At 40.7% G+C, this 17,621-nt stretch overlaps 1 protein-coding gene across 1 annotated transcript in view; it reads left to right on the forward strand.

Annotated features, from left to right (window-relative positions):
* Positions 1-17,370, forward strand: part of CDON (cell adhesion associated, oncogene regulated) — a gene marked incomplete at its 3' end in the record, with an annotated part of 19,882 nt that extends 2,512 nt beyond the window's left edge. Inside the window, exons 3-12 of the mRNA XM_029084409.1 lie at positions 3-320; positions 677-685; positions 3,668-3,954; positions 5,941-6,115; positions 7,043-7,171; positions 8,887-9,093; positions 10,001-10,182; positions 12,128-12,233; positions 15,440-15,562; positions 17,143-17,370. Of these exons, the coding sequence (XP_028940242.1) occupies positions 3-320; positions 677-685; positions 3,668-3,954; positions 5,941-6,115; positions 7,043-7,171; positions 8,887-9,093; positions 10,001-10,182; positions 12,128-12,233; positions 15,440-15,562; positions 17,143-17,370 (1,764 nt within the window). The remainder of the gene's footprint in view (positions 1-2; positions 321-676; positions 686-3,667; positions 3,955-5,940; positions 6,116-7,042; positions 7,172-8,886; positions 9,094-10,000; positions 10,183-12,127; positions 12,234-15,439; positions 15,563-17,142) is intronic.
* Positions 17,371-17,621: the final 251 nt, after the last annotated feature.

Genomic DNA, 17,621 nt, shown 5'->3' on the forward strand with positions numbered 1-17,621 from the left:
AGCAAGCATCACTGTGACGGCTGGTGAGGACGTTACGCTCTCTTGCAATGCCACTGGCCAGCCTCTTCCCATCATCCGTTGGTACGACAGCAGAGGACTTCTCACCAACCACCCTTCCCAGCTGCTTCATTCAAAACCACAGAAACCTCCTGAAGCCACATTGGGCAGCAGCGTTACAGGACCCACCTACTTCTCCGTATCTCAAACGGGTTCGAGCTCCTTACGCCTTAGGAACGTGACTCTGGAGCGTGCCGGGGAATACACGTGTGAAGCCATCAACGAGCACGGCTCCGTGGTGTCAAAAGCCTTCCTGACAGTTGGTAAGCTTGAAGCATGACATTGGCTTTCTGATTTAGGTGAGAAATGGTTTGAAATAAGAAATTTCCAGAAGGTAAGTCATGGGGGTATCCTGGGGAAACGAAGCAGAGGAGTTGAAGTTGTCTTCATGGATCAGTTCCTCCCTTCCACCTTAGGCAAAGGAGAAGCAACTGTGTGTATTGCACAGACTTGACATTCTTATCTGTGAGAAAAACTACCCAAAAGTGATGGTTTTTTTTCTTTTTTTATTTCTTGAAATCACTATGAGGAAAAGCCAGTTCTACTAAAAGCAAGCTGGGAAAGAGATCTTTCCTTTCTTCGCCCTGGAATATTATGTGATGTTAATAACGGGTTTAAGCTCCCTCGAGTTCCTTTCACAAGACCTAAAATCCAGTTTTTTAGTGCCATGAAGTGACTTTTCTCTCCGCTCTTTCAGCATCTTGTCTTAATAAATTGAGCTGAATGTCAGTTGGTTTTAAGGTCAGTGGAATTTAATATGTGGCTGTGTCTTTAAAGTTCTTCATTACCACCGGATAAAATTTAAAATTCACATAAATAATTTGAAAAGATGCTTAAAGCTTCACTTAGAGGGAAAAAAAGAGAGAAGAAACCTCAAGAAAGCAATCCTGTCATGTAGTTTTATAAATAAGTTATTGTTGGACCTTGCAGAGTGGAAACACACAATTAAATATCATCCCAGAATTCAGCCTGTGTCAAACAGAAAAATCCCGCTGCTTTGCCTCCCCATTTTATGGCAGCGAGTTGAATTTTTAATGTTTTGTTTATTAACTTTTATCGGTTTCTAATATGTTGTACGAGCTGCTGAGGACGGTGCAGAGGGCGGTTAAAGCATTTGGTTTTGATAGAAAAATCCTTTCTGGGAGCTGTTAGGGTTTTAGAACAGTTCTCAAACGTGCCAAAAGACATGGCTCCAACATTGTGATATTTTAATGATATTTTAATGAAGAATTCACGCCAGGTAACAACTTCTGAAGCACCTGAATGACTTAAACTTTGTTTCCAGTGCATTTCTTTGCTAGTAAGATCAACTTAAACAGCTCTCAGCAACTTATTCCTCTAATTTACCTCATGCAAGCACACAATAAGAGAGCTTATTTAGCTAAAAAATGTTGTTTTGGAGTTTTTTTTCCTCTTTTCTGCTGGTTCTATTCCACAACATGATTCATTGCACGGTCTTAAAAACAGGCAGGGCAACTTAAGCCACCATCATAGTGAGAAACCACCAAAATGGCAAATGATAGCCTTAGGATTTTATACCCATAACCTTTATTTTAAGTCTTTTTTTTAAACTTTTAGTCTTCAAATCTAGTCTTAATCTGGACAACTTTTAGTTGTGGTGTTTGTGTGGATGGTGGTAGTTTCACAGAGGTACTAAACACAGGGTTAAATCTCCAAAATATCTCTAAAATATTTCATCTAATGGAAATAAAGGAGAAAAAATACACTCCAAAGCCTGAGGAGCAAATAACGAGCTGTGAAATATTAGCTATTTTGGAGAAAATGAGTAAAAACTATAAATACATTATTTTAACACCTGAATTTGGGATGTTTGGGTCCTTCTCTGGTTGTTGTCAGAGGGAAGATTTTGCTCTGACCCAACTCGCTGCTGCTCACGTTTCGCCGTGGGGCTGGGAAGCTGATGAAGACGAGTAAATCTCGGTGGTTAAGGGGAATGAGATGACACTAAAAGAAGCAACACCCCCCAAAAAAAGTTGCATAATCACACAGCAGCGAAGAGAAATCTGCTGTGCTGGTTTCTGTGGGGTAGCAGTTATAGCAGGAACTCCACAAAAAGAGCGTAAATCCAAATTGCTTAATGCCAATTGTTACCCCAGAGCGGGGGGTGGTTTATTTCCCAAAGTAAAAATCCAAGTTGTCGACGACTCTCCGGTCTCCTGTCACCAACTTCAACCACAACAACTCATTTTCCACCCCCAAAAGTCCAGTTTCCCTCATGCCCACCCAACAAATCCTCCGATTCCACCACAACATGGTGGGTTTTCCAGGCGGATACGGATTTTTCCCGACGGATACGACATTTGTTTCCAATATGAACACGCCTTTTCCCACTTTGGAGATTGTTCTGGAGATGTTTTAAATAAATTCCCATGTGGTTTTGGGGATGTCCTCCTTCCCCCTCTTTGTTTTTCTTTTCTTCCATCTCTAAACTTTGTGGCCTTGCTAAATAAATTAGAAAGAAACAAACTTAAGGGAATGCTTGCTGAGAGCGTGGCTTCAATTTGAAAAGAGAATTTTCTTGCCCAGTTTGTTGGTTTGGGTTTTTTTTTAAAAAAAAAAAGTAGCCAAAAATAGCAGCCACACTTGCTGCTGGTATTTTAATGGAGGTTTTGGAGGAATCCGAGTCAGTCAGGCTAAGGCTGTTTTAGGCTTTACATTACCCAGGAATTTGTTTGTTTTGTAAACCCAAGTTCACTTCATTCCCTTCTCCTTTTCCAGACCCTGGTAAGTAATATAAACCTACACAAATCTAAAAAAGAACGGGACAGACCTAAGAACATCTGGTGTAACCTTAGCGAGGAGCTGCGCCGCTTTCCAAACGCTCTCGTTTTTAAACGCTGACTTTTTTCATGTCCTGGATAATCTCAGATGTGTCCAACCTGCCACCCCTTTCCCTCCCGGAATGCTGACGAGTCCTGCATCGACCAAACAGTCTTTTTTTTTTGTCTCACAGCCACTTTCAAACTACAAATATTATTATTAATATTTTTTTTTTCATACCAAGCAAAATAAATAGAAGGGAAGAGACCAGAACAAGATTTCTAGAAATGCCTTAATATTAAATTCCAGGTTCAGTCTGCCTGTAAACTCAGTTTATTCGCAGCATCAATTTTTCAAACCAAAATAGTCGAGTCGTGCGACTTTCAAAGCTGATGGAAATTACAGAAACTGAGGTAGGAGAATGTTCTCTTGTGTGCCCGGCCATGAAAAGTTCCTTGTATGACTGCGATTAAGTTAAAATTACCCCGTTTCTGTCGCAAACGTAGCTCTAGATTTCTTTTTTTGCTTCTCACGTGCGTTGCCGCTGTTTAATTTCTCGGAGATGTCCCTCCAGACATTGTGTTTCAGGTTTTTTCTCTTTAATACTGTGAAAAAAATCGAAAGAAATAACCCAAAAACCACTGTTCTGCTCTGAAAATAAAAAAAACCCCAACGCACTGGGCTCAGGTCTGTGCGGGCACTTCTCAAACTGGCTTTTTTTCAGCAGAGGTTGTTTGGAAATGAGGTTTTTAAATGATTTAATGTCCCCCCTACGCATTCACGTCATCTTCAAGATCTAACCAGGCTCCTCCCTTTCCACTTCCTTTAGAAACTACCAGGAAAACCAAAGCAACGGCTCCCACGGAGATGAAAACATCCCAGAGAGCTGAAAATGAGGGTGATTTTGGTGCAAAAACAACATTTTCAAGCTCACCCCCAACAAAATTCCATTGGGATACGACAACGGAAAAAACCTGGAACGTCGCCGCTCCTCCTGAAGCCCCCATCATCCTCAGCCCCCCTCAGACCTTGAAACCAGACGTGTACAACCTGGTGTGGCGGTCAGGGAGGGACGGGGGCTCACCCATCAACGCTTATTTCGTCAAATACCGCAAGGTAACTGCAGGTGGATTTTTTTTTTTAATTTTAATTTTAATTTTCTCAAGGAACCAGTAATTATCTCAGCGCTGGCCTTAACGAGGATGAGAGAATCTAGTTGAGCCACGACGTTACAACTTATTTTAGAGCTGAGTAAAGTTGGTCACAACTACACTGTTCTCTTTAGTTTTAATTAAGATTTATTCAGCAGAACCCAGGTTTTTATTTCCTTTACAGTATAATAAGGCTCCAGGGCACGTCGTACACAACTTCGGCGCCGTTAAAAATGAGCTTGTGTGAGCAAAGTTGAGTCTGGAGATCAGCAGGCAAACTATTAGCTTTGATATATCAAAGAATATCCTAATATATCAAAGATTTGTCTACTCTATGTCCCAGAAAGACACTTACTAAACTGAAATTACCCAATATAAAGGTAAAATCAAATTTCCTGAGCAGATATTTCTCACGTCCTCAAAAACGACGTCTCGATTCAAATCAGAACCAAGCGATGCCTGTGCCCGTTCTTCCGAGCAAACAGTTTTCTCTTTGGTTTGTTTATTTTTTTTTTCATAAGCTTTTTTTTTTTAATTATTTTTTTAAATTTTTTTTTAATCCTCTACATCCTGATCTTGTCTTCGCCTGCAGGGAACACTTAGATTTTTGACCTGTTAGTTCCTGAAAAAAAAAACCCTCCGTGCCAAAGACTGTTGATATAATTTCTCATCCAAAGGTGTTTGGTTCACAGAAGCACTTTGAATACTTGTTTGACCTTTTGGATGCTTCCCCCTGCGCTCAGAACAATCCTTTCCACATGAAATACGCTCACTCATGTGTTTCTCAGGAGGGAGTTCACCCTGTTTTGGTTTGTTTTGGGTTTGGTTTTTTTTTTTTAGGGTGGTGTTCTCTTTGTGTCATTACATTATTTTATTGATTTCCCTCTTTTTAAAGAGGAAAAAAAAATAATTGGGAGGAATAAAAGCCTTAAAGAGTGGCTGCTACAGAAGAAAATACTTGAACAAAGACCTCTGGCGTAACCTTTGCTAATCCACGGTGTTGAGATCTTCCTTCTCTGTTTTATTAAAGTCTTATATTGTTTAGTAGTTTATTTTTGGTAGAATCTTTGTCTTTTCCTTTGGGATTTGAGATAATGTTTTCCTGCAAAGGTCAAGTGTTAAGAGACTACCCTGAATCTCTTTCCTTTCTTAAGTGGAGCTGGTGATTTCACTGTTAAATTAAATTTTTATTTTATTTTATTTTATTTTATTAAAAAGGAAACATATTAAACATATTAATATTTTTTTTAAAAAAGGGAACGTGTTAATGTATTTTTTTTTAAAGGAAACTTGTTAATATTTTTTTTTTTCTAAAAAAAAGGAAACATGTTAATAAAAACCAAATCTTTGCTTTCCCTGACCCTCCTCCCTCCCTCCTTTTTTTTTTTCCAACCTTGAGAATTAACTCAGACATATTTTTTGTTCCTCATTTTCGCCAATAAATATTTTTTAAAATGCTGTAGTACAGGAAAAGCTGGGATAAGTTGAGGGAACATATCTTTCTCATTAGGGTGTTGGGTCCAGCCCTTTAATGTCACACACTCTGCCAGCAAAAAGCTGACTGAAGTCTTTAAAATTTAGTCTCTTTAAATAGTTTTAGTCACAAGTGAAAATAACCATTTTTTTTCCCCAAAAAGAAGTGGGGAAAATGGGGTTAGATGTTAAAATCTTATTTTTTTGAGAGCTAGACATGCAGGTAAAGCTATCCTTGGAAATATTCTATGTGGGGAAGTGTATGAAGAGGGAAAATGAGTTGGGTTTATCGAAGGAGCGCTGTGATTTTTACCTCCAAATCATAGGTAAATAAATCTTAGGTAAATAAAAGGAATTTGGGCAAGTGGCAGATGTCCTTTGGGTGCTTGTGTGCGAAACCATCGAGTGAGTTGAATATTTGGTTGAATTCTAAGCACTTCACTGCTGATATCGAACTTTTTCTCCCCATCCCGTGCAGCTGGATGATGGTGTCAGCGCGGTGGGAACCTGGCACACCGTCCGTGTCCCTGGCAGCGAGAACGAGCTGCGACTCACCGAGCTGGAACCTTCCAGCCTGTATGAAGTTTTGATGGTGGCCAGGAGCGCTGCTGGCGAAGGGCAGCCCGCGATGCTGACGTTTCGCACCAGCAAAGGTGGGTGCAGCACAATGTTCCCTGTGTCCTACACTTTGGAGAAGACGTTGATTTCATTTACATCAACTCTATGTTGTCTGCTGAGCCATATGTGAAACATTCTGCGATTTAATTGCTAAAGAACAGCCTCTGAGAACTAAAATAGCTCTGGGGCAAACTTGCCTCAGCGTTACCAAGGGCTTGTTGGTAAGAAAAAGCTATTAAAAACTTTGGAATATTATTTTTGAGATTATTATTAAGATTTATACTTTACATTTCCTCTTGCTCAAAGGAGCTAAGTCAGGGAGCAGCCTGTCCTCGTTCAGTTTTTTTCAGAGTATCACAAAAAAAACCTCTGGGCTGGATGATCTTAGAGATCTTTTCCAACCTTCATAATTGATTCTGTGATCAACTTTTCATATATTATTATTTCACATATCATGATTATTTCATATATCATGATTATTTTATATATCATGATTATTTTAAGGGGATTTTTAAAACTTCAATTATTAACTTGTTCTTCTCTCACCCTACAAGTCTCCTTACCCTCGCTCCTCCAATTCTCTCCCCTATTCCCTGTGAGGGGAGTGAGGGAGCAGCTGGGTTTGGCTGCTAACTCAGTGCAACCACCACAATTTTTCACCTCCTGTTGTGATTTCCTGAGGAGAGTGGACTCTGAAATCCAGGCAGGAGCTGGTGGCATCGCCCTGAAGTGCAGAACTGCAGATGGAAGGTCAATTAACCACAGCGCAAACATTCCTGAGCTGACGGGGGAAGTCTCCTCTCTTGCTCCCCTGAAGAAATTCCCAAATTTCTCTCCTGATTTGGAGCCAGAGCTTTAGTCCCCTGTGCTGCACCGAGCGATCTGGTAGAGCGAGATGCACCAAGCAGCATTTCCTTATCCAATACTTGATCTCACATACTGTCTTATCAAATCTTTCTTAGAAAGAACATCATCCTCAAAAAACACTCAGGCTCCATCTCCCCCGGTGGGAATTCCCAAACATCCCATTATTCACGAAGGGACAAATAATTTCGGTGTCGTCCTTCCAGACCTGTCTCGACACAGCGGAGGTAGGTGTCTGGATGGTTTGTAATCCATGTGCTATAGAAATTGTGTGGCAAACAGACACACATCCAAGTGAGCTCGTGTTTATTATCACTCCAGGTGCTTGTATCACCTCTTCTATTTCCTGTTGATTCTCTCAGCATCTTTTCAGACAGATATTTTTCCTCTCTTGCAGGATTTCTGTCAGTGAGGTCAGATATCTGCCAGATTTTCCCCTTCTTCTGTGTGTTTCCAGATTAAAAGATCCCAAAATTCATACTTGGGGATTAACCAAAAGGTTACCTTACTCCAATCAATGAGCTAGCATTTTAAGTACTCGCCTCCATACCTCAGATTTTCCACAGCAACATTAAATTACCGAGAAGTAGCGTGTTTCTTACAGACTTTGGCATCTGGGGTGGAATTTTTAAAGCTATGAATTTTAGCAAACTATGCCCTCATCTAGCAAACATAGAATATTTCCAAGGATACCGTTACCTGCATGTCTAAGCTCTCAAAAAATAAGATTTTTAACGTCTCACCCACGTTCTTGCTGCTCGTATTTAAACCTGCGTGCTGGTTTGTAGCTGGGACAGAGCTGGGTTTCTTTTTCGTGCTTGCCAAGTGAAACCACCACAACCTGCTGGTGCTTTTTTTTGCTCAATCCTCTGTTTTTTTTTTTCTTCCACTGTGAAAGATCCAGAGAAAGAGTAGAAATGGGAGATGCCCGTAGCAGAGTTGGAAGTTCTCAGGGTGGATTTTGTCTGTTCTGAATGTTTTTCCTTGTTTCTGATGACAAGAAGATACAACCATGTCCCAATAAATGTGATTTTCAGCCCAATTTCCAGCGAAAACAGCATGTTTATAATCCTTCTTCTCACCACCTCAGCCTTTGAGCTCCTTGACCTGATTCAGGCGAATTTATTCAAGGACTGAGACCTCAAATTTTGGGTGAACCCGAAGGGAAGTGGAGAGGTTTGTTAATGATGCAGGTGAGGAGTGTTGCACGCTTGGGACAGGACAAAATATTCAGAGGAACCACACAAGGGGACACCTTCATCCCCCCCAAAAGCTTCCAGCTTACTCATTTCCTCCTCCCATCAGTGACCAGCTCCACTATTAAATGAAATTAAGAATTACATTAAATTAAGAATTAAATTCAACAGAATTAGATTCAGTTCTAATTTAATTTTCTAAATTAGAATACCAGCCAATTTAGTAAAACCTCACAGCTCTCCGCAGATTTACTAACACCACCTCTCTCCTTTCTCTCTCCGTTCCACCGCTGTCTGTCACTTCAAGTGAGTTCAGTAAGTACCTCGTTGGTTGCATGCTTCCTCCTCCTCCTCCTCTTCTTCCTCGTTTCGTTAGCCACGCAGCTCTTGTTATGGGTTGAAGTCTCATCGGGTTTGGGGAAATTTCAGGGGTTTGGAAATTAGAACCAAGTTTTTCCTCTTCACTTAGTTTGTGTTTCTATTTCCACATAGAGATGGGTTGGGGTAGTGCAACACCGTATCCTTTTTTGATTATTCTTTTGATAAAATAATTGATTCCTCTATTTTTTTTTTTTGCTCTTCAAGCCTCTTTTCCAGAAGAATAAGGGGAGTCATTCTTACAGGAGGATTTCAGATTCTCCTCACTAAGTCTAATTGAATCATCAGCAACTAGTTTAATCGCTCGCTACAGAAAATAAAGCCCCAGCTGACTCGACTCCTCTTGTAACTTGAATTTCTCATTTCAGTTCCAGAAGCTCCCGACCGACCCACGATCTCCACAGCCTCGGAATCATCCGTCTACGTCACGTGGATCCCTCGAGCCAACGGTGGCTCCCCCATTACTGCCTTTAAAGTGGAATATAAACGCTTGGGTCGAAACAGTGACTGGCTCATTGCAGCTGATAACATTTCTCCTTCGAAATTATCCGTGGAAGTTCGTAACTTAGAGCCAGGTATTAAAAACAATCTTTCCTTCACCTTTTTTTTTGTTGTTTTTTGCCTAGATGACTGCCTTACCAGTCTACCAGTGAGAGAATATTGCAACTCTTTGGTTGTTTCATTTTAATTTCTGCATGGATCATCCCATTTCTGGTCAGTTATGGATATTTTTGTTTGGAATTAGGAATTCATTACATGAATTCAAGTTGATTTCTGACTTTCCAAGTGGAAAAAAAAAATTAAAAAAACCCACCAGAATTTAATACTTGTTCATGTGGAGTGGAGGGTTGCGTATTATTCTTATTTTTAATTTAATTGTCCTTTTAATAAGCACTTGGAATGCAAATAAGAGGAAAAAAATACATTAATGGAAAAACATCTGTCCTGATTTATCCCAGTGTCCAGCCCTGAAAGCTCAGGGGAGGAGTACAAGAATGAACGGATGGCGATAGGTATCCTTGAAGCGTCTTCTCCTTGCCCATCACTTTGCAGTTGAGGGATTTTCCTGAGCTGCTGGAGGCATTTCCATCTCTGTGGATTTGTCTTGAGTGACTTTTCCTCATCACTTCGAGAAGCTGTTTAATATTAGGCTGCCCAAGGAAGTTGTGGATGCCCCCTCCCTGGAAGTGTTCTCGGCCAGGCTGGATGAGGCTTTGAGCAACCTGGTCTAGTGGAAGGTGTCCCTGCTGCTGGCAGGGGGGTTGCAACTGGATGAGCTTTAAGGTCCCTTCCCACCCAAACCAGTCTATGATTCTATGATTTCCCGTGTCTGTGGCAACAAGTCCTACGGTTTTTCTCAGTGAACGTCGTGCAAAAAATGCTTCTGAATCTGTTTGATTCAGAGTCTTGTTTCGAGGGCTTGTTTTGCTGTCATGTCTTCTTCCTTTCACTTTTTTTTGTTGTTTTTTTCCCCCTTAAAAGGAGAAATGTATCGGTTCCGTGTGATTGCTGTCAACAATTACGGGGAGAGCCCACGCAGCGCTGCCTCTCGCCCTTACCAAGTCGCCGGCTTTACCAGCCGCTTTTCCAACCGCCCGATCGCGGGACCTCACATCGCTTACACCGAAGCCATCAGTGACACGCAGATCATGTTGAAATGGACGGTGGGTATCGTTATCTCCTGTTCTTCTCACAAGTCAAAGCCCAATTTTTTATTGATTTGGCTCTTTAAAAAAGTCAAGGGTTAAGAGCTGATGGCGGAGTTGGGAGTGGTGGTTTCACCTCCTGAGACTCAGATGATCTTTTTTTCCTAGAAGAGGGCTGAGATACTTCACTCTTGTGTGGCAGAATGGGGCCACATGCCTCTTGAGCCCTTTGCCCACCATTTCCAAACCTTTTTTCCTCCTGTTGGTTGTTCGCTCCCTTTTGTGCTGTCTCCCAACCTCCCTCCACCTCACTCTCTCCCCGTCCAGCTGCCTGGGCATGCATCGTACCCCCTCCTCGAGTTACACCAGATGTGAACCCCCCCCCCCCCCCCCCCCCCCTGCCACAAGCAGGGACACCTTCCTCTGTCCCAGGTTGCTCCAAGCCCCGTCCAACCTGGCTATTTGGACACTAAAGGCACCTCCAGTGAAAGGCCACAGCCACCCTCATCCACCTGCTTTGGCACAGACATACCAAGAGGCACCAGTGGGCTTAACTCTGTCCAAACCCTTCTCGGTGTCGTGAAGTTACGAGCGAGTTGGCTTCGTTTCCTGCGATTCCTGCAATCAATCCAGGCTGGGTTTCAAAACCCTCCGTCTTTCCTCACCATCCAACAGAGGTTTCATGTTAGAGAAACGTTTTTCCTTTTCCCCTCTGTTACCTCGGCTTTTGTAAACAACTGCTTTTAAAGTCCTTCTTGAAACCCACCAGAAATTCTTTGCTCTTGTTTTGAAATCTAACCCCCCTGGTTATACTTGGGAGGATTTAACGTGTAGAGTTCCTGGTGTTATAGTTTGCTCTGTTAGCTCAGCCTGAAGAGATGTTAAGGATAATAAACTTGAAATAACCTCTTGTTCCTCAGGAGGCTGCATAACTTAAAGTGAAATATTCTCGAGCTGAATTTTCACGTGCCTTTAACTCTTTCTGGAGTAAAAATGGTCTCAACTTTCCCATTTCCATTCAAATCCATCAGTTGACACGAGGGCCTTGCTTTGTAGCTGATTTTTCTTGAACCCCCTTTATTTTGGGGACGACCAATGTTTGTTTTTCTTTCACAATTCAACTCTTTCCATTCAGAATCCGCTTTTTCTTTACATTAATTGGAATCCACTTGCAAGAGCTCTGATGTAATACAATATATGCATAAATATATACATATATATATGGGTTTAAGATACGCGTAAAATGCACGCGTGTGTGGAAACATTAATCCAGATTAGAGGTTGTCACTTACTTTTTTCCTCAGATAATAAAGGATAAGACTATAAATATAATATACTAAGGCTATAAACACTAAAATGATCAAGAATGGAAATGGTGATAGGGGATTAAAGGTAAGGAAATTAATATTTTATCAACTCCAGTCAGCATCGTATCAACACAGAGTTGTTATTCAACATAACGTGATTCTTCAGCAGTCATTATTCAACATAACATGAAGCTCGCTGCTTCCACAAAGAAAGGGATTTCATCCCTCAAAAGCAAATCAGACACCTGCTTTTAATATTAAATCCAACCTCTGCTTTCTTGGTTTAAAGCAAAATATTCGTCAGCAATTTTCCTTTATTTTCTGGCAAATATGCTAAATAATAAAAGGAAAAATACTCTGGTCACTCAGCGCTTTATCTCTCCCTCCCGCATCCTCTCTCTGCACAATACGCTGATGTTCCTGCCCTCTGCATCTAGAAAACATCCCAGAGCAATTAGTAGGAGGAGCTAACGAAGCATCCACCATGAGCAAGCTGCAGCAGGTGACTAGACAATCACGCAAACCTTGCTTGCACAATGTTAATTAAAAAAAATAAATACATATTTCAAGGTGATAAGATATTCGGTGACTCAATCAAAATCTTTTTTTCTCTTAACGCAATCTTTTAAAAATTATTACTATTATTTATTTTTTAGTATATTACATCAAGCAACAACAACACACCCATCCAAGGATTTTATATCTATTACCGACCTACGGATAGCGACAACGACAGCGACTACAAGAGGGATATCGTGGAAGGTACGTGCGCTCAGGAACACGCCGGGGGCAGGCCGCGGTGTAGCCGCGTTGGCTGTGTTTATATCACATCCAAACTGCTTTTCCCAAACTAAACCTTGACAATATATTCCACACAAGTCACTATTTAAGTACGTCACGTCAAGTTCTGCCCACACATGAACTTCTTTCTTCCTTCTGAAGCCTCTTCAACGTCGAAACTTGAGAATTAAACACTGGCTCGGAGTTTTTATCTTCTTACGCTGCTGCAGAATCAGAACAGAGATGGATTTAAACTGGTTTAATGAGATTTAAATGAGATTTAACCCAGGCTAAGTGTGTCTGTGTTAGATTGTACTCATAACTAGCTGTTTTTTAAGATGATTTAGCCCAACATGGATGTTTTAAGCGAGGCAGTGCCTTCCCCTTCTCTCCTTTTGCCTTGTTTAATTGCTTATCCCGCTCTAAGAAAGTTACTTTTCACCTCAAGTGCTGTAGTCCGCTGCAAACACAGGTATGTTTGTGCTTCAGTTTACCTTTTAATCAAATTTTTATATATATATTTACTTTTTTTTATCCCCTGTGCATATTAGATCATCATTTTCCTGGAAGAAATTATTAGATAATGTCTATATTAGGCCAGAAAGTGGAAAACCTTTTCAAAAAATATTTTCCTTCATGTCCTTATTGCTTGGGCTGAGTTAAGCGTAATGATCTCATTCTGTCCCGATGACGTTCATTATTTTTTCCCCCCTCCTCCCTCTCATTTATTTCAGTTACAAGAGGAATGGGCCTTTATTTTGAAAGCTCTTCCCCCCCACCCCTGCTAGACAATACTCCACATAGTACTTTGAGGCGTGACATCAGCTTTTTACACACTGTAAAGCCAAGAGTTTCGGCGCGGAGGATTTGCTTTCGAGACCTTTACTCGAGTCTTACACCTTCATCTGCAAAGATACTTTAGTTTTTGCTGGGTAGAAACTCGTGTGTTTATAAATCTCATGCTCTGAGCAGTGAGTTGTTGAAGTGGGCTCCACTCTGCTGTGAAATTAACTTGTTTCTCTTATTTTTTTCTCCCTTCCAAGAGCTCCTATATGTGTGTGTGTGTAGTGAACTCTTTGTGGCAGTCTGAAACCATTAGCAGCTGCTCTGCTCTGCCAAAGTTTGGAACAGAAACTCATTTGGTGGAAATATTTAAACATTTCTTGTCTGCTTCTCCCCTAAATTAGCTTTTGAGGGAGGAGAGGAGAAAGCTCTTTTCAATTAAAAGTGTGATTGGAAGCATTTGATGTGAAATATGTAGAGAAACATGTGACTGAAGGTATTTTTGCCATAAATCACTTGTTCTTTACTTTTTTTTTCTTTTTTTTTTCTTTCCCCCCCCTCTCTCTCTGTTACCTTGGAATTAATCTGTCTGTTTTTTGACAGGGAATTTTATCTTGAAACGACTAGCATGAGTTGTGGAAAAAAGTGTTGTGATGCCTGTATTAGCTAAATACTCGCCCTAGGCTTTCCTTAGCGCTTCCTGTTAAGTCTTGTCTATCGAGACATCCAAAACTCTGCAGAAAACTTCTTTTTTTTTCTTTTTATAAATGCTGTTACAGGCAAAATCAGATTTTATTTAAAGAAAAAAACTTGACTCAGGTATCTCTTCAATATTTTTCATCAGTTTTAAGCCAAAACAAAGTAAAATCGACCCCCTCCTGCATCAATAATCTGAATTTTTCCCTTTTGAAAGTCCTGGAGATTGAATTTTAAATGTAAATGCAGTCTGATGTCAGTTGTTTAAATGTTTTCCCTCGCTAATGGTGCACGGAGAGGACAGTTAAAGTGCCTGTACTGATTCCAGTCCCACTAATGGTTTGAAGCAGGAAACCTAAAACCTGGTGTAGTAATTACTGAAAGGAATGCTTGGGGGTGGGGAACGCCGGGAAAACCAAGTATGAATCTTGGGAAAATGGGTGATTTTTAAGGGAAAAAGTGGTTCCAGTTTCAACCAGGACTTGTCTACCCTCACTCCTGAAACCCCTGAACTGGGATGAGATCGTCCTGGGTGCCCCCTACCCAGCTAAAAATTACACCTGGGCTTGGATCCCGGAGGAGTTAGAACAGAGTCACGGTGACAGCCCTCGCCAAGCTTTTTAATAGATATAGATATATTTTATTTTTTTATTAATGCTTAAATCAGTAGTTGGTATGACAGTTCCTTAGAAACAGTGGAAACAGTTCAAGGTGGTATTTTCCAAGAGGGATTAAGAGCGTTCAAACAGTTAATTAAACTCCCTTAAAAAAAAATAAATAAATAACTAAAAAAAATAAAAAGGGGGGTCACTGTTTATTAAAATTTGTCACAAGCCCGTGAAAGTAAAAAAAAATGAGAGTGATTTATATGGAAGTGCTCAGTACTTCAGGAGGGTGTCTAAATGAAATGCTGGCCAGGAGCCAGAGATGACAAAACCATCCTATTAGAGAAGATTCCTTGGCTTGGGATCCGTCTCCGCAGGGGCAGGCAACGCCGGAGACGGCTTCTGCCGTCTTCATTTGGTTTCCTTGTCTGTTTAATAAAATGCACATTAAATTATTTGTGGTTTCACGTTCAAATTGAGCAACCCAGATGGATCCTTCCTGTGAAAAACGGGCGGTACCTCCCATCTCTAGGGATCCTGCAGACTGGGAGAGGGTCTTATCGTAGGGAATTTTGTCCCCTGGCCCAAATTCAATACATTTTCTCTGCCAGTTTTCCCTTGTTATTTACCCTGACCATGGTAAATAGCTTCACTGGCCCCCATCAGCATTTCCCAGAAAATACAGTTTGTAAAATGCTGTGGCACATAAAAGTTTCATATGAAAGATACTCAGAAATTCTGTTGATTTTTTTTTTAATATACAGGTGCTGGAAATTTAGATGTCTGGTTTTTTGATTTAGTAGTTTTTGTGGAGAAAGATGGGGTTTTTTTAACAAAAAAAAATCAATTAAAAATACTCAGCAAACCCCAAAAGCTTCTTCTGAGAATGTATTTTGCAAGACAACACAAGTCTTATGATTTTAGAGAAATCCATAAATGGTGAATAATGTTTTATGCTAACAGGAAAAGCTGCAATACATTTTATAGATGGAAAAAACCCACATTTTATAAAGACCCCGCCACGTACACGTACCCAATTCTGGCTCATGTCACTAAATAACATGCAGTTGATTTATTTATTTTATTATTTTTCCCCCCCTATAGGTACAAAGCAATGGCACTTGATAAATCACCTGCAGCCAGAAACATCTTACGATATTAAAATGCAATGTTACAACGAAGGCGGCGAAAGCGAGTACAGCAACGTGATGATCTGCGAAACCAAAGGTGAGCACTGACGTTTGCAACTTTATTTTCTATTTTATTTTATTTCATTTTATTTCGTTTCATTTTATTTCATTTTATTTTATTTTGCTTTACTTTGCTTTATTTAATTTAATTTAATTTATTTATTTATTATTAATTTTTTTTTGTGGTGTAAAAAAGGCAGCTGCTCTAAAAACCCCCTCATTTTCTAAGAATGTTTTGGAGGATTTGTTTTGTCTTCCCAAGCTGGGATTGTTTGGAACATATGGAAACTGATACGTTGCACTCCTGAGAAAGTCTCTTAGCAAAGCTCTGTGGATTTCCCTGCCCTAAGAGATAATATTGTTGTTCTAGGCTGAGCTTTTTTTTAAAATTTAATCTATTTTTTATTATTTTATTTTTTTTCTGTGCTGATAGCCTTCTCCCTAGGAGACAACCATACTCTTGAAGATGACAGAATTGATTTGTACGTCTGTTTTATGTCTTCAGGGGGCTCGGTGACACGTTGTATAAGTGCAGACCGCAGCAATTGATGGTTCTGTTGGCTGCCTCCGTCGTTTAATCCCGCCTGCCTCTGGCACAAAGTTTGTACTGTTCTCTGGAAGTGTCAGATATGGCAGTCACATTTCGTTTTTGCAAAGAATTCCATGTCTCCTTTCATCTCGAAAAACCAAGTCAGGCTGTAAAAGGGGAAAATGGAGACAGTAAACTTCAAATGTTGCGCTAGGAAAACATGGTTTTAAAAAAAAAAAAAAAATTAAAAAAAAAAGCCCTCGAGGAGCGGAAGCATCAAAATTTAGTGGCAAAGCCTTTGAAAGAAGGGCTGAGAGCTGCAGAGTCTCAGGCTACGTGCACAATGGGTCTTCCTCCTGCAAGAAATACAACTTTCTTCCCTAATTTGAAAATTGGCGAGGAGTAATTTGTCATTCACACCGACTCTTCTTAAAAATACATCTCCTCCGGGCTTGCAAGGGGGGGATGATCCAGCTTATCTAACGTGGAGCTGCTTGTGTCTCTCTGACCTGCTTCATTCCCAAGCCAGGCACCAGTTTTTAGCCTCAAACAACATAAATCTGAGCTGAAAACTGATGTCAATTGAATTTCTGCCTTAAAGCAGCATCCTGTTTTCAATGCTTTTCCATCCAACTCTTCATATCTTAAATAATATGGTTTGGAAAACAAGGTGAGCAGGGTTCACATCAGATAAAAGTAGAGAAGCTGGCAGTGCTTAAGCGATAGAAATGCAACATTGTGGTTTTTTCTGACCTCAAAAGTGGAAAGATTTGGGTTCTTTCAGGTTGGGAACGAGCAGAGTTGGAGCCATACGTACATCGAGTTGCTCGTTAAACATTTGGAGTGACCTCAATGAGAGGGTTAGCAAGCTGGATAAAACTTATTTGCCTTGGAAAATAGTTATTACCCAATAGTAGCTGGCTTTCTCCTTCGAGGTTTTAATATCAACTTGGAACCTTTCTCTTTGAGGCATTAAGATTCCACCTCAGCACTAATTTTTTATTTCTTAATGCAAAAAAAAGAACCAACCCCATGTTTAGAAAACGCCTTTAGCGAACGGAACCACACTCATTTCTTCTTTCATCCAGTGAAACGCACGCCAGGAGCATCCGAATATCCAATGAAAGATCTGAGTACCCCACCAAATCCCCCTGACAGGGTTGGGGGAAGTGGAACTGGACCTTCCAGCGGCCCCGTTCGGAGCGGTGACATGTTGTACCTGATCGTGGGCTGCGTCCTCGGAGTCATGGTCCTTATTCTCATCGTCTTCATCGCCATGTGCCTCTGGAAGAACCGTCAGCAAAACACCATGCAGAGTGAGTTATTTCTGGGTTTGTTTTCATCTTAGGAGCCAACTGGTATTTATTTAGAGACCCAGGTGTGCTTTATGATGAAAATTTCTTTTTTTTTATATTTTAAGAGCAGCGATGTTTTTGTTTCTTTGCTCGCCGCGTTGCCGTCCGGTTCGTGCCTCAGTTTCACCCAAAGAACGGGTGTGTGAAATGCCTGGGCAAAATTTCTTCAGCTCTTTAAGCACCTGCGTAGGTTTTTTGCTGATTGCAGTGGC

Source organism: Antrostomus carolinensis, unplaced genomic scaffold (assembly GCF_000700745.2).
Source record: "Antrostomus carolinensis isolate BGI_N321 unplaced genomic scaffold, ASM70074v2 scaffold36633, whole genome shotgun sequence".
Taxonomy (NCBI): Eukaryota; Metazoa; Chordata; class Aves; order Caprimulgiformes; family Caprimulgidae; genus Antrostomus; species Antrostomus carolinensis.